This window comes from Thalassophryne amazonica, chromosome 19, assembly GCF_902500255.1.
Source record: "Thalassophryne amazonica chromosome 19, fThaAma1.1, whole genome shotgun sequence".
NCBI lineage: Eukaryota > Metazoa > Chordata > Actinopteri > Batrachoidiformes > Batrachoididae > Thalassophryne > Thalassophryne amazonica.
The window spans coordinates 62,522,250-62,534,754 of record NC_047121.1 but is presented as its reverse complement, the minus strand read 5'-3'; the positions used below and the strand labels follow the sequence as shown (position 1 = coordinate 62,534,754).

The 12,505-nt window shown below is 41.6% G+C and overlaps 1 protein-coding gene across 2 annotated transcripts; it reads right to left on the bottom strand.

Annotated features, from left to right (window-relative positions):
- Nucleotides 1-1,840: 1,840 nt before the first annotated feature.
- LOC117501136 (thrombospondin-1-like) lies at nt 1,841-12,443 on the bottom strand. 2 transcript variants are annotated; one of them, XM_034159968.1, is made up of 22 exons: nt 12,261-12,443; nt 12,083-12,174; nt 11,326-11,882; nt 11,130-11,208; nt 10,472-10,561; nt 10,239-10,348; nt 9,791-9,916; nt 8,448-8,544; nt 8,193-8,366; nt 7,923-8,099; nt 7,637-7,810; nt 7,270-7,550; nt 6,969-7,187; nt 6,756-6,863; nt 5,936-6,095; nt 5,713-5,831; nt 5,081-5,315; nt 4,719-4,946; nt 4,359-4,630; nt 4,170-4,267; nt 3,936-4,075; nt 1,841-3,841 (listed from the first exon to the last, which is right to left on the bottom strand). In XM_034159968.1, the coding sequence occupies exons 2-22, from the start codon at nt 12,144-12,146 to the stop codon at nt 3,834-3,836; spliced, it is 3,516 nt and encodes a 1,171-aa protein (XP_034015859.1). In that variant the 5' UTR covers nt 12,147-12,174; nt 12,261-12,443; the 3' UTR covers nt 1,841-3,833. The 2 variants fall into 2 exon arrangements, with proteins under 2 accessions (XP_034015859.1, XP_034015858.1); XM_034159967.1 differs by having other exon boundaries at nt 12,083-12,168.
- Between the last annotated feature and the right edge of the window lie 62 nt (nt 12,444-12,505).

Below are 12,505 nucleotides of genomic sequence, written 5' to 3'. Positions count from 1 at the left end.
CTAAACTTGACTAAACTTTGCTTCCAGAACAGTCTTAGTCTGTGGATGCTGCGTCTAATCAGATCTTTGATTGAAAACATTTTTATTGCGTTTTCTTCCTGGCAAAAGTAAAAACAGACATAACTTCAGCTCCCTCCCATAAAGTGGCTGAATTTATTACCCTTGTGCATAAAATTCCTTGCGTCTACTACTCACACGGCGTGTGATGCTTGTGTAATGTGTAATCACATCTGCATGAATAGGCTGTTTAAATGGGTTATTCTTCATACTCCTTTTTCCTGCTGTTGACTCCCAAGAATTCTCCTTCCACTACACTTACTTAATGGATTCCATTTGTGCGACACAGTATGACTCATTTAATTTGACCTCTGTGAAAGATGAAAGAGCATCCAAGATACGCTTGTCTGGATGAAAAGTTTTGAGCCTAAATATGATGCTCTTTTTGAATCTGTTTTTTTATTTTTCAACTAGTTATTTTTCACCCAAGTCCCCGAGGTGTCCACACACTTCTACCAGTGGTCCAGTAGTATCTGGATCTCTGCTATGTAAAACATTTCATCTTACGTTTCAACAAAGTCTTCAATGACAGAGTTGACATCATCGCCATCTGGAAGATGCTTTATAGCTGATTATTTCTTCATGTTTGGGAGCAGATGGAAGTATGATGATGACAAACCAATAGAGGTTGATGGATGTTCAATGAGTTCAACTATGTAATGACTAGTGAGGAAGGACATTGTCCTTTTGAAAGATGACACCTTTTCCTAACTTTCCCATGCATTTTCCCTTCACGGTCTTGCCTACCTTCTTCGGCAAGCTTATGGATTGGACCCTGTGGGAGGTCAGCCATGAACACAATTTCCTTTCATTCCTTGCAGATGAATGGACCTTGGCTTTCTTCATACCTGGTGCAAGCAGATGTTTTCACCGCATATGGGTTGCATTGCTGCTTGGCTGAATAATCTGTTTTTGCATGTTTGACAATTTGTTGTCCTGCTCTGTCATATTTATTTTGTTAAGAAGATGGTCACCTTTCTGTCTGGTCTGCTTGAGGTTTCTTCCCATTTAAAAAAAACTCGAGGGAGTTCTTCCTTACCACCGTTGCCAATGTGAATGCTCAGCGGGTGCACAGTTTATCCTTGTGTAGCACCTTGGGGTGACTTATGCTGTGATTTGGAACTGTATAAATAAATGGAACTGAATTGAATTCAATATGGTTTTTCTTTACTTCTGACCCAAAGTGATAACCCAACACTTATCCTGGGTTACATCAAAAGAAATCAGCTGGATCTTCTTCAAAATTACCTGTTACCCCATGACATCAATCTGAACTGTTTCTGGTCAGGAAAATGAGTGTCTTCTCAATGCTCTTGGAAGATCCCAACGGTGTAAACTGCAAAGAATCAAGTCTTGTATTGTCAGTCACCATGAATTGAATTTAAACATTGTTTTCTCAAATTAAAGTAGTTTAAGACCACCCAGGCATAGGGCTATCTTCAGCTCATTCTTTCACCTTCCGCTGCCCACGGTTTGATCACCGCAAATGAAAGAGCATCGTCTTCTAATGTACCAGCCATGTTGGCGTGGGTTTTCATGGGAGTTAACGCTTCATTCACATTCCCTGCGCACCTTGAATATTTGCTACCACTAGCTTTCAGACTCTTTTATCAAAGACCAAATACCTTCTGATGTGAAAACAAACAAGGCAGTTAGTCATCTGAGTTGAAATAAAAGCTTGGCAAGTTGACCTGGCACCACTCGTTCACGCCGAAGCTTTTCAGCCAAGCCATTCAAACATTCATTTTTACTTACTTAAAAAAAAGTTGAAAGACTTTATTCATTTTCCAGAAGTGTTTATTGTACACTTGTCATTACAAAATAACAGGTAGGAGTATAAACAGCAACTTTGGGTCGAAACTATGGGACAAATGTTTATAGAAAAGCTTCACTAATAATAAAAAAAAGACATACAAAAATCTGAACAACAGACATCCTCATGTCAGTGTGCAAATAAGTTTATACAGACAGAAACGCTTCCATATGAGGCTACGCTTCTAGATAAATTATTTAAATAGCATATATCTACACAAATGACATAACCTCAACATAAAACAACTAGAATAATTTATCAAAAATCCACAAGAAATACATCAAGCACAGCAGCTCTTCAGTCCTTTACGTTCCTGTTGGGGGGCTTCTTCTGCTACAAAAATATCTTATATACAGTATATAAATGGCACTAAATACTTGCTTACAAAGAAGCCGACCAGTTTTTACTCTGTTGCTAAGAAGAGTGATTCTTGTGTATTGCTGGCCTAGATACAAAAATAATTCATGAGGTAATATTTGTACACAAAAGGTTTCCTTTGATTTTCCCTCATCCAAAAAGCACACACACACACACACTCACAACAGCCATGCCTACTGTGCAGAAGCAGAATGGGATTTAGGGATAAGTTATCTATTTTATCACACTATTATTTGGGCCTTAAAGAGATCGAAAATCTATTTCTCTAAGATTTCCATGCCTTGACACATTTATTAAAGATTGCTAATATTAAAAACTGTAATAAAGGCTTATAGTTACTTTTCCAGAGCAGTGTTTTAGGGCCCTGTGTGTCCTGAATTTTGTTCCCTTTCATTTTTGGCATTGGTTACTCTGCATCACTACACCTGACTTGATTTGGGATATTCAACCATCTCATCCTGCTTTAACCGTTTACATGCTCAAAAACAGAATTAACTCATGCTCAGATTGGAACTGGCTGCAGTATGAACCTGACTGGACTTCTCAAAACATGGTTCATCTCAAAAAAATATCAGCAAGCATCATTTTGGAACAATGGCACCTGCAGTGAGCTTTGAAGACTCACCGAAGTCCATGTAAAGGTGTTGTCTTTGAAGACTTTGTTGATCTACTCCAAATGTTAATCATCTGGAGACACTCACTTCAGGAATATTCCTACCAGGTTTGGTGAAAATCTGCTCACCTGTTTATGAACTACAAGGTTTATATGAAGCCCTTTTCAAAGCCTGACAGTGTGGGCTTCTGATTGTCTATTGTGCAGAAGACTAACCAGAGAAACCGTGAAGATGTAAGGACAGCTGGTGCTTGTATTTTGTCTCTCGAAGATGAATAAAAAGACTGATGTAATCACAGCCTTTGCGTTTTGTATTCCTGAGAAGACTAGGATTAATGTCTTGGACCAGCCCTACCTTTTGGCTAAACATGAGAATATATAGGCTCTCAGGTGACGGGTGATCGAAAACAGAGAAAAAACAGTCAGTTGTCTTCATAAGTATTCTTTTGAAATGACACACATGCACAAAAACACTCAGTCACTCTTTGATCATAACAGTCCATCCATACTGTCCATGGTCCCTCAATAGTTCCTTCAAGGGGCATTAGTTCCCCATTCTAAAAAAGTTCTCTTACTGCTGTCTTCATACTGATATGTCTCTCTGAGTCCACAGCAGATGCATATTATTGCTCAAAAAAGAAAGGGGGGTGAAAAAGCGCGCTTCCCTTTGAACCCTCATTTAAAGGAATACCGACAACAGTTCAGCTGTGCAAAGCAAGTAGTGCGGCCCTCCTCCAAAGCGAGAGCAGGGTCGGTTTCTTCTGAGCAGTGTTGTGCTCACAATTTGAGTTTGGTGCAGAATCGTCATTGAACTTTCATTTGGCTTAAAGTCCTGAGGTCAGATTACCTCACACCAGCTCGCCGTTCCTCCAATGTGCATTTCTCAAAGGAAAAGTTAGATATCGCTCCAAATCTTGTACTATATATTCATAAAGAAAATGATATGTTCTTCTGGGAATCAGTGCGGTCCCATTATGTGTCTGGAAAAGATAAACCACAGAAAATGTATTAAAATCAAGAGTTTTAAGTCATTGCGGGTTCACTTTTAGTCATGCGCTTCATAAATGTTTTTACCTCTGCATTCGTATTTGAGGTCTGAGAAATAAACCATCTCCTGAGAGAAGACGTACAAGCCGAGTCGTCCTCCGGCGTACGTCTTGTCGTAGATATTGCCAGAATCTGCCATAATTCGTTTGCCTTCATACATTATCACCCTAAATGAGAAAGATCATTTGTTCGTATAAATTTGACACGTTTCAAAGATGGAACTGTGAGGATTTATAACTGCACAGATAATTTTGAACTCACCGAATGAGCCCAGTCTTGGGTCTGTGGGTCAGATTCCATCTGTAGGCAGTAAAGTCCTTCCAGCCAATATTCTTGGGGTCATGCCACAGAGTGCGCACCTGGATTAGAGGAATTTCCAAGTTTTAATAATGAGAAAGTGTTCAAAGGCATGTTTTTATGTCTCTTTGAATCTGTGATTCCTAAAATCACCTGTCCTGCAGTGTCCCCAGTGTGCCACAGGGCATTCCTCAGGTGTTCTCCAGGCCCAGTAGTGGAGTTGACCACTTTGATGGACAGGCCAGAGTAGCCTTGGGCTCTTGTGGGTGTATGGGACCAGTAGGTCTGTGTGATCTGTTTCCACATTACTGTGTAGAAGCGAGAACTGGACTGGTAACCAAACACGAATCCAGCATAGTCGTCATCCCTGTCTGTGTTGATGAAGAACGTCCCACTGAAATCTACAGCACTGAACTCATCATAGCCTGGAGTGACAAGTGATAAGAATTCAGAATTATTTTGCGACTACTTTCCATCTATGCACATGTAGTGAGTCACCTGTGTGATACGTACCGACAGCAATGCCAGGATCGCAGTTAACAGTCTGAACCAGCTCCTTGCCTTGATGGCGCACCACCCAGTTGGGATCAATCTGAGAAGTACCCTTGGGATCCAAAGGAACCATCTGGAATCTGCGGAAGTCAGTTTCACTTATGGCAAAGTTCTCAGGACACACATCATAAATGTCCAAAACCTTGTCTTGGTCGAAGTCGTCCTTGCATATATCACCACGACCATCACCTAAGAAGGAAAATAATTGTTTAGACATCAAATTCCAATGAAAGATTTGAACTACATGGTATAAATGGTGTGACAAGACTATCTCTGATCTACAGCAGGCTAAATGCATCAATGTTGCAGTGTTACTGACTCACCATCAGAATCTAGTTGATCTGGGTTATAGGCCAGTCTGCAGTTGTCTTTGTCATCAGGAATGCCATCATTGTCATCATCGTGGTCGCAAGCATCACCCTTTCCGTCTTTGTCATGATCTGCCTGGTTGGCGTTGGGGATATAGGGGCAGTTGTCCATGTTGTTCTGGTGACCATCCTCGTCAATGTCCTGGTTGTTGTCACACTTGTCTCCCACACGATCTGAGTCAGAGTCGATCTGTCAGAGAAGAAAATTCCAGTATAATGAGTTTTCCCAAAGGCTGACTACTACGAGTATACTGTAGAACGCTTGTCCTCACTTCAAACACTGTTTTTCACCACCCTCAATATGAGACGTGCTACTCAGGAGAACGTTTAAATGTAGCCCCTTGTCTTCAGGTATGCAAGCAATGTCCCTGAAGACAAGTGTCCAGTGTCTATGCACTTTAGTAAAACTACACCTATGCATTCATAGTCGTTTCAAAGCTACATGATTACAGAAGTGGAAGTAGTCACATTCCTTTGCTTCATTAAACACAAATACAGGTGCAAGTTCTGACTGAAGGGTTCTGCTAAGTTGCACGATAGATCAATCTTTGGCTTGTAGCAAAAAGATGATAATTTAGTGACTTTACCTGATCAGGGTTGTGCTCAAGGGGGCAGTTGTCACAATGGTCTCCCACCCCGTCCCTATCAGTGTCTTTTTGTTCCACGTTGTAAACATATGGGCAATTATCATTCTCGTTCAGAATACCTGTTAAAAAAAATGCTTTTCTTAGCCTAAAAAACCTTCGCAAACTTGACTGAAGCTTGCATGCGGAATTCCAGGGAATCCAGCCAAAGTTCCAGGGAACTTACCATCTCCGTCAATGTCAACGGCACAGGCGTCACCTTCTCCATTGTTGTCTGTGTCGGTTTGATCTGTGTTAGCCTCGAACACACAGTTGTCACAGCGATCACCAACATCATCTCTGTCTGCGTCATACTGGGCAGGGTTGTATAGTTTTGGGCAGTTGTCCTAAATTCAAAAACAAAACACCAACACCACATTTTATTTGGTGGGGACCTCAAATCAGAAGAATTCCCCTCTTGAGGAATGCTGCTAATGTTTTTTTTCTTTTGACAAAGCATGGTTGAGCTATGGCCCATTTTCTCTCTTTTTTTCTCTTCAAGTCCTTTGTCAGACACTCCTTTGATAGCCAAGCATGATGTGTTTTAAATATTCTTCAAGCATTTCATCATACTCCAGGTGTAAAAAATACCCTTTCCCCAATTTTTTTCTGTGTTTTAGTGAGTCGTAAGTTAAAAAAAATTGCAAAGCAGTGATTTCTGCCTTTACTTGGATTTGGCTTAATATCACAACTTCTTTGGAATTGAGGTTTGCAATTTTCCACTGCAAGTGAGCTGGTATGCCTACCACTGCATTATTTTTTTGCTCAACTTTCCAACTCCACATTATAAATTATGGGTAACAAGCAACCCTGTTCTCAAACTTGGCTTTGTCCAATTTCTATTGTACTATTTATATATTTCTGGCTTTCCAGTTGGACTCTCTAGTGAAAGCACACAAACACGGAGGTTCAACATTCCTGTTGCCCAGAGGAAGAACATCTAATTGCTATGATTTGTCTCAAAAAACCATGAATGTGGTCTATAAAAAGCATTTATGATGGCTCACCCTATCATCGGGGATTCCATCGTTGTCATCATCATTGTCACATTCATCACCCAGGCCATCTTTGTCGTGATCTTCTTGACCAGAGTTGGGAAGGTTTGGGCAGTTATCCTGTAAGGGAGTGAAGGAGGGGTTAAGGAGTCCATTGTCATAATAACACAGCGGCAATGGATAATAACGACCTTTTGTTCTTTTGTACATGTTGAGTCTGGCTACCTTCTTGCAATGATAGGTGGCGTTCTCCACACAAAGCAGGTCAGTGTTGGGCCATCCATCCAAATCGCTGTCCTCTCCACAGATGTGACCATTCCCTGCATATCCTGGTTTGCACTCACACCGGAACATGGAATCGGAGAAGATGCCCAAGTAGATGCAGTTGGCATTTTTATTGCAATCGTGGCTACCATCTTGGCAGGGGTTACGAGGTTTGCAAACCTAAAGAAAACCACAGGTGATTTAACACAACGCAAGCAACTATCTTGTCCTGTGTGAGCAGCAAAGATGTAAAAACTCAAACCTGTTTTTTGGCTGTTGCCTGCTCAACTCCTCTTCCAAAGGGCTGAGAACCAGAATACCGAGGTGGGCAAGGCAGACAGTTGTAACCTGGTTTTGTGTTCTCACAGCGATGGACATCATTATGTGTATAACAAGCGTCAGGAACTTCTTTACACTCATCAATGTCTTTGCATGTGATACCATTCCCAGTGTAGCCAAGTGGACATCTGCCACACTTAAAGGAACCATCACGGAAGCTGATGCACTTTGCACCAGGAAAGCATGGGTTGGACAAACATCCGTCTGTGTGGGGAAACAGTTTTAAACTGTTTAAATCGATTGTTAATTTTGCTGAAATATTTGGTATTTAATAAATCTCTGCCACTTACCAACAGGACATTCTTGTTTGTTGCAAATTTGAGACATTGTGGAATCACCAACACAATCTTTTCCTCCATATTTTGGAATGGGGTCAGTGCAGAGACGTTTCCGGGTTTGGACTCCTCCACCACAGGTAACAGTGCAAGTGTCCCATGGCGACCAGGGTCCCCAACCTCCATTGACTAAATTTTTAAAGAGAAAATGTGCAGTTTTATTTTTTTGGACATTTTATAATCAAGATGTTTCTTGGAGCTCAATTTGAAAAGGAAACATATCCCTCTAAATCCAACTTACTGGGACAGGGTGACTTTCGGCAGATTTCGGTTTGACGTCCTTCTCCCTGGCAGTCCCTCCCACCCATCTGGGGTGTTGGGGAGTTACAGAGGCGAATTCGAGTGATGTTGCCCTCACCACAGGTCACAGAGCAGGAAGACCACGGAGACCAGTGACTCCAGGCACCATCTTGTTTGACTGTAAGCAACACATATGCAGTTAATTCATTTTTTACACAGTGGAAATAATTTATTATCACAATGGATACATGAGAAATGGCAAATGACTCACAGCGTTTGTCACATTCCTCAAGATAGCAGTCACGGGTCTGGACTGAAGTCCCCTCACAGATGCTGTTGATGCGGTCGCAAGAGCGTCCACGTTGCTGGATGCCCCGACCACAGGTCACCGAGCAGTGGGTCCATTCAGACCATGGGGACCAACCATCCTCTGCATAGTCGCTTGCTGTAAGGCAAGGAGACAAGTGTCAAAGGGGTACACCACGTTGTCATTGAAAAGATGGAAGGAAAATCAAATGGTGCTTACGTGTTCCGCATCGAGGGCAGCACTCGCCATCAGGCACAGTGGCGTTAGTGCAGGGGATGACCGGGCAGGATATCTTGCGGCACACTGTTGCGGAATTCTGCAACGAAGAACAGTTGAATTAGTCCAGAAAGAACAATTTCGCTAACTGGCTGTACATTCAAAAATGGCTCATTGGATGAACTGAATTCAATTATGTGCAGGATTTCCATCTGATAAATATATGTAACCCCAACTAAATTAAATTACATTATCTTGTATGGATGTGTTTTATTAGAGTTGGGACTACATTTATTTATTAAATGGAATCCAGTCCAATGAGTCAGTTACAAATGGCTCATTGGATGAACTCATCTCAATTATGTGCAGGATTTCCATCTAATAAATATATGTAGTCCCAACTAAATTAAATTACATTATCTTGTATGGATGTGTTTTATTAGAGTTGGGAAAACATATATTTATTAGATGGAATCCAATCCAATGAGTCAGTTACAAATGGCTCACTGGATGAACTCAGTTCAGTTATGTGCAGGATTTCCATCTAATAAATATATGTAGCCCCAAATAAATGAAATTACATTATCTTGCATGGATATGCTTTATCTGAGTTGGGAAAACATATATTTATTAGATGGAATTCAATCCAATGAGTCAGTTACAAAAGGCTCATTGAATGAACTTAATTCAATTATGTGCAGGATTTCCATCTAATAAATATATGTAGTCCCAACTAAATGAAATTACATTATCTTGTATGGATGTGTTTTATTAGAGTTGGGACTACATTTATTTATTAAATGGAATCCAATCCAATGAGTCAGTTACAAATGGGTCATTGGATGAACTCAACTCAATTATGTGCAGGATTTCCATCTAATAAATATATTTAATCCCAAATAAATTAAATTACATTATCTTGCATGGATGTGTTTTATTTGAGTTGGAGCTACATATATTTATTAGATGGAAATCCTGCACAAAACTGAATTGAGTTCATCCAATGCATCAGTTTTTTGAGTGTTGGAAAAAAGGGGCTTTTGTGGTGCTGTTCCAAGCCTAATTGCCATTTCTCACAATGGAGTGATCTTTATCAAAGACAGGACATTCCTGCTGTGTTGACGGAAAATATAAACTTCACCCGTGATCACCCAGCTAATGATCCGTCACTTCACACAGCATGCTGCTGCATGGAAAACGCCACATGCTCCTTTGATTGCCTCAAAGAAGTGTTGATGGCTGACTGATTGCAGCGCAAGGCGTTAACGTCAACACTTGTATCACTTCATTACAGCTAGGATTTGGAACAATGCTTCCTGCATTCCGACAGGTGGGATGACACCTACCTGGCAGGTGCACTCGGTGCAGCTGTCCACCGTCCATTCGTCTTTGTCTTTGCGCATAACGCCGTTGTGGATGCAGCCGCCGCTGTGGATCTTAATATGGCTTTGTAGGAATTTGTTGTCCTCTGACTGGAGGGGAAAAAGGCAGAGAAAATGGGGTGGGGGGGTTACTCAGGACGGAAGACAGAAAACATTCACATTGCCAAAGTTCCAATACAAATGAATCACCGCCCGACACCGTGATTAAGACGTTGCTTGACTATAGCAAAGCAAAGCTGACAGCCAAACGTATTTGTGTGTTCACATGGGTCTCATTAAGGACTTGGCCCTTGATTGCCATTACAGCGACAAGTGGCTACGCACAGGGAATGCTGTAAATGGAAGCAGAGGGGCGGACAGAACAGAAAAGGATGACAAATAGCAGGTCCCTGCGGTCGTCAGGGGGGCTTACCACTTTACGGAGTTCATTTGAAACCTGCTTTACAATCACGCCGAGTCCTTTGAGCTCCTTGAACATGCTCATGATGTCCTCGCAAGAGAGACCGCAGACAGTCTGCAGATCTGCACACATTAGAAAGAGAGAGAGAGGTCAATTAGTTCACGTCTTTAAATTCATGGCCGAGAGCAGAACAGCCACAGGGATCTGGGGCTGGTTTGGGGGGAGGAAGGGGGAAAGATTCTTACCTTTGGCTTTGTGGCCAGTGTAATCGGTCCTGATGGCCGGACTGGAGCCATTCACTGGGTTCTCCAGGGTCAACATGTCAGTTAAGACACCTGCAGCAGGACAAGAAAAAAAAATAAAATAAAAAATAAAAAATACATTCACTGTCAAATTTACAGATATTGGCTGATTTACACTTTGTCAGCTAAAATGACCAGAAACTAACTTTGTTATTATTTTGCCTGTAATACAGATTGGTTCTGAGATTTTGTTGTTGTTTTTTTTTTTTGCATATAGCATTTGGACCATGATCAAATTCAGTTCAAGATCTGATCCCTGGACATTTGGGTTGGATTACTTTGAAATATTATCAGTTGCTGATTACAAAATACAACAGAATCTGAATACTTTAGAAATATTTCAAAGAATCAATTCCTGAAAGTCATGTACTGCACACTAAAAAATGGACACAACTACAAATATTCCTTTTTTAACCAGATAAAAAAAAAGATAAAATCTCAGACATCCATCCTTCCTTTTTTTAAATGCTTGCTGTGTTTTAATTTATACGTTAATTTCAAGTTTACTGGGTCCAAAATGAGTATTCATGGTTATATCCATTTCAGTGTATAATTTTGAAAGTCACTTCATCTTATAATATGAACGCACACCAAGACTCACCTCCCCTCTGGCAACCCTTATTTCTCAGGATGGTGTCCAAAGTTGTCCCAAAGACAAAGCGCACATTTTGGAGCACTCCCTGGAGAAAAAAAAAAAAAACATGTGTTGCACTTAGACTTATTTTAAACCAACACCAGTTTAAACTCGTGTCCATCACCAGACAGTTTATTTGCATTAAAAACATCATCGAACTTACCATGAATCTGTCTTTCACGGCTCCCTTTCCAATCCGGAGGCGCGCAATATCCGCCACATCCTGGGACAGGATCTTATGGATCGGCACATCCATTTCTGACTCGTTAATCTCCTCGCAGCCCACAAAAAGTTTCGCTCTGTCATCCTGAATGAACAGGGTGATGTTCTTCCAGTGCCCAGTGGCCAAATCTGCATCCTCGATGGACACCAGCTGCTGCTGGTTCATGGTGGAGTAGACGACATCCAAGGTGTTCGCCTTGCCGTTGGAAATGATCTCGAAAACCGAGCCGGATCCGTCGGCTTTCTCGATAGTTAAAATGCTGCCTCTGGTTTTCTTGAACTGCTTCAGGTTGACCAGAAGGAGGAAACCCCTCTCAGCCTGGATGGAGTCGATGAGGTCCCGGAAGGAGCTGTCGGGGACGTGGGGGATCAGGTCTGCGTTTAGGATTTTGTACGCGGGGCTGTAGGGGTCTGCACCTCTCACCAGGCTCACTCCGTGTCTCTTGTTCACTCGGGCGAGATCAAATAAGTCATACACGCTGTTGTCATCCCGGCTCTCTGTGCGTAAAGAGAAAAAGCAGCCTTCACGTCTCTGATCCATCTATCCAAATGCGTAAAACCAGGAGCAACCCAAGTGCATAAAGTCATCAAGAAAGCGACATTTAAACAGCAAGATCTGTGGTTTACAAAATCACTACAATCACAGTTTAAACATTTTATGCGTAAAAAGAGGATTAAGGTACATTTCCCATTCTTACCTGCCAATCTGGCGCCTTCACTACTCCAAAGCATCAACAGCAGAAAGATGCCGCACAGCATCATCTCCAAATCTCTCGTGAGCTCCCTGTTCATACCCAAACAGCGTTACGCACAGTTAGAAACACATCTCCATTCTCGCCAACACAGTGAAAGCGCACAAAAATGTGTTTTACCAACCTTTTAAATAATCAAAACCTGGTGGAAATATATTAGAAGGCGGAAAAAGTCTTCTTTGTCCGATTATTTGTCCCGGTTTCTCTTCCTTTAGTTGCTGAAGAATCTCATTCAGAGATCTGTGTAATTACGCGCGAATTCTCCGGTTTTGTTCCGGCGCTCGGATTTATTCTGCCGACGCTGTGGACAGGAGCGCTATTTAAATCATTTAAGGACATTCCTCAGATCCCGTCTGCGCCAATCGGGTC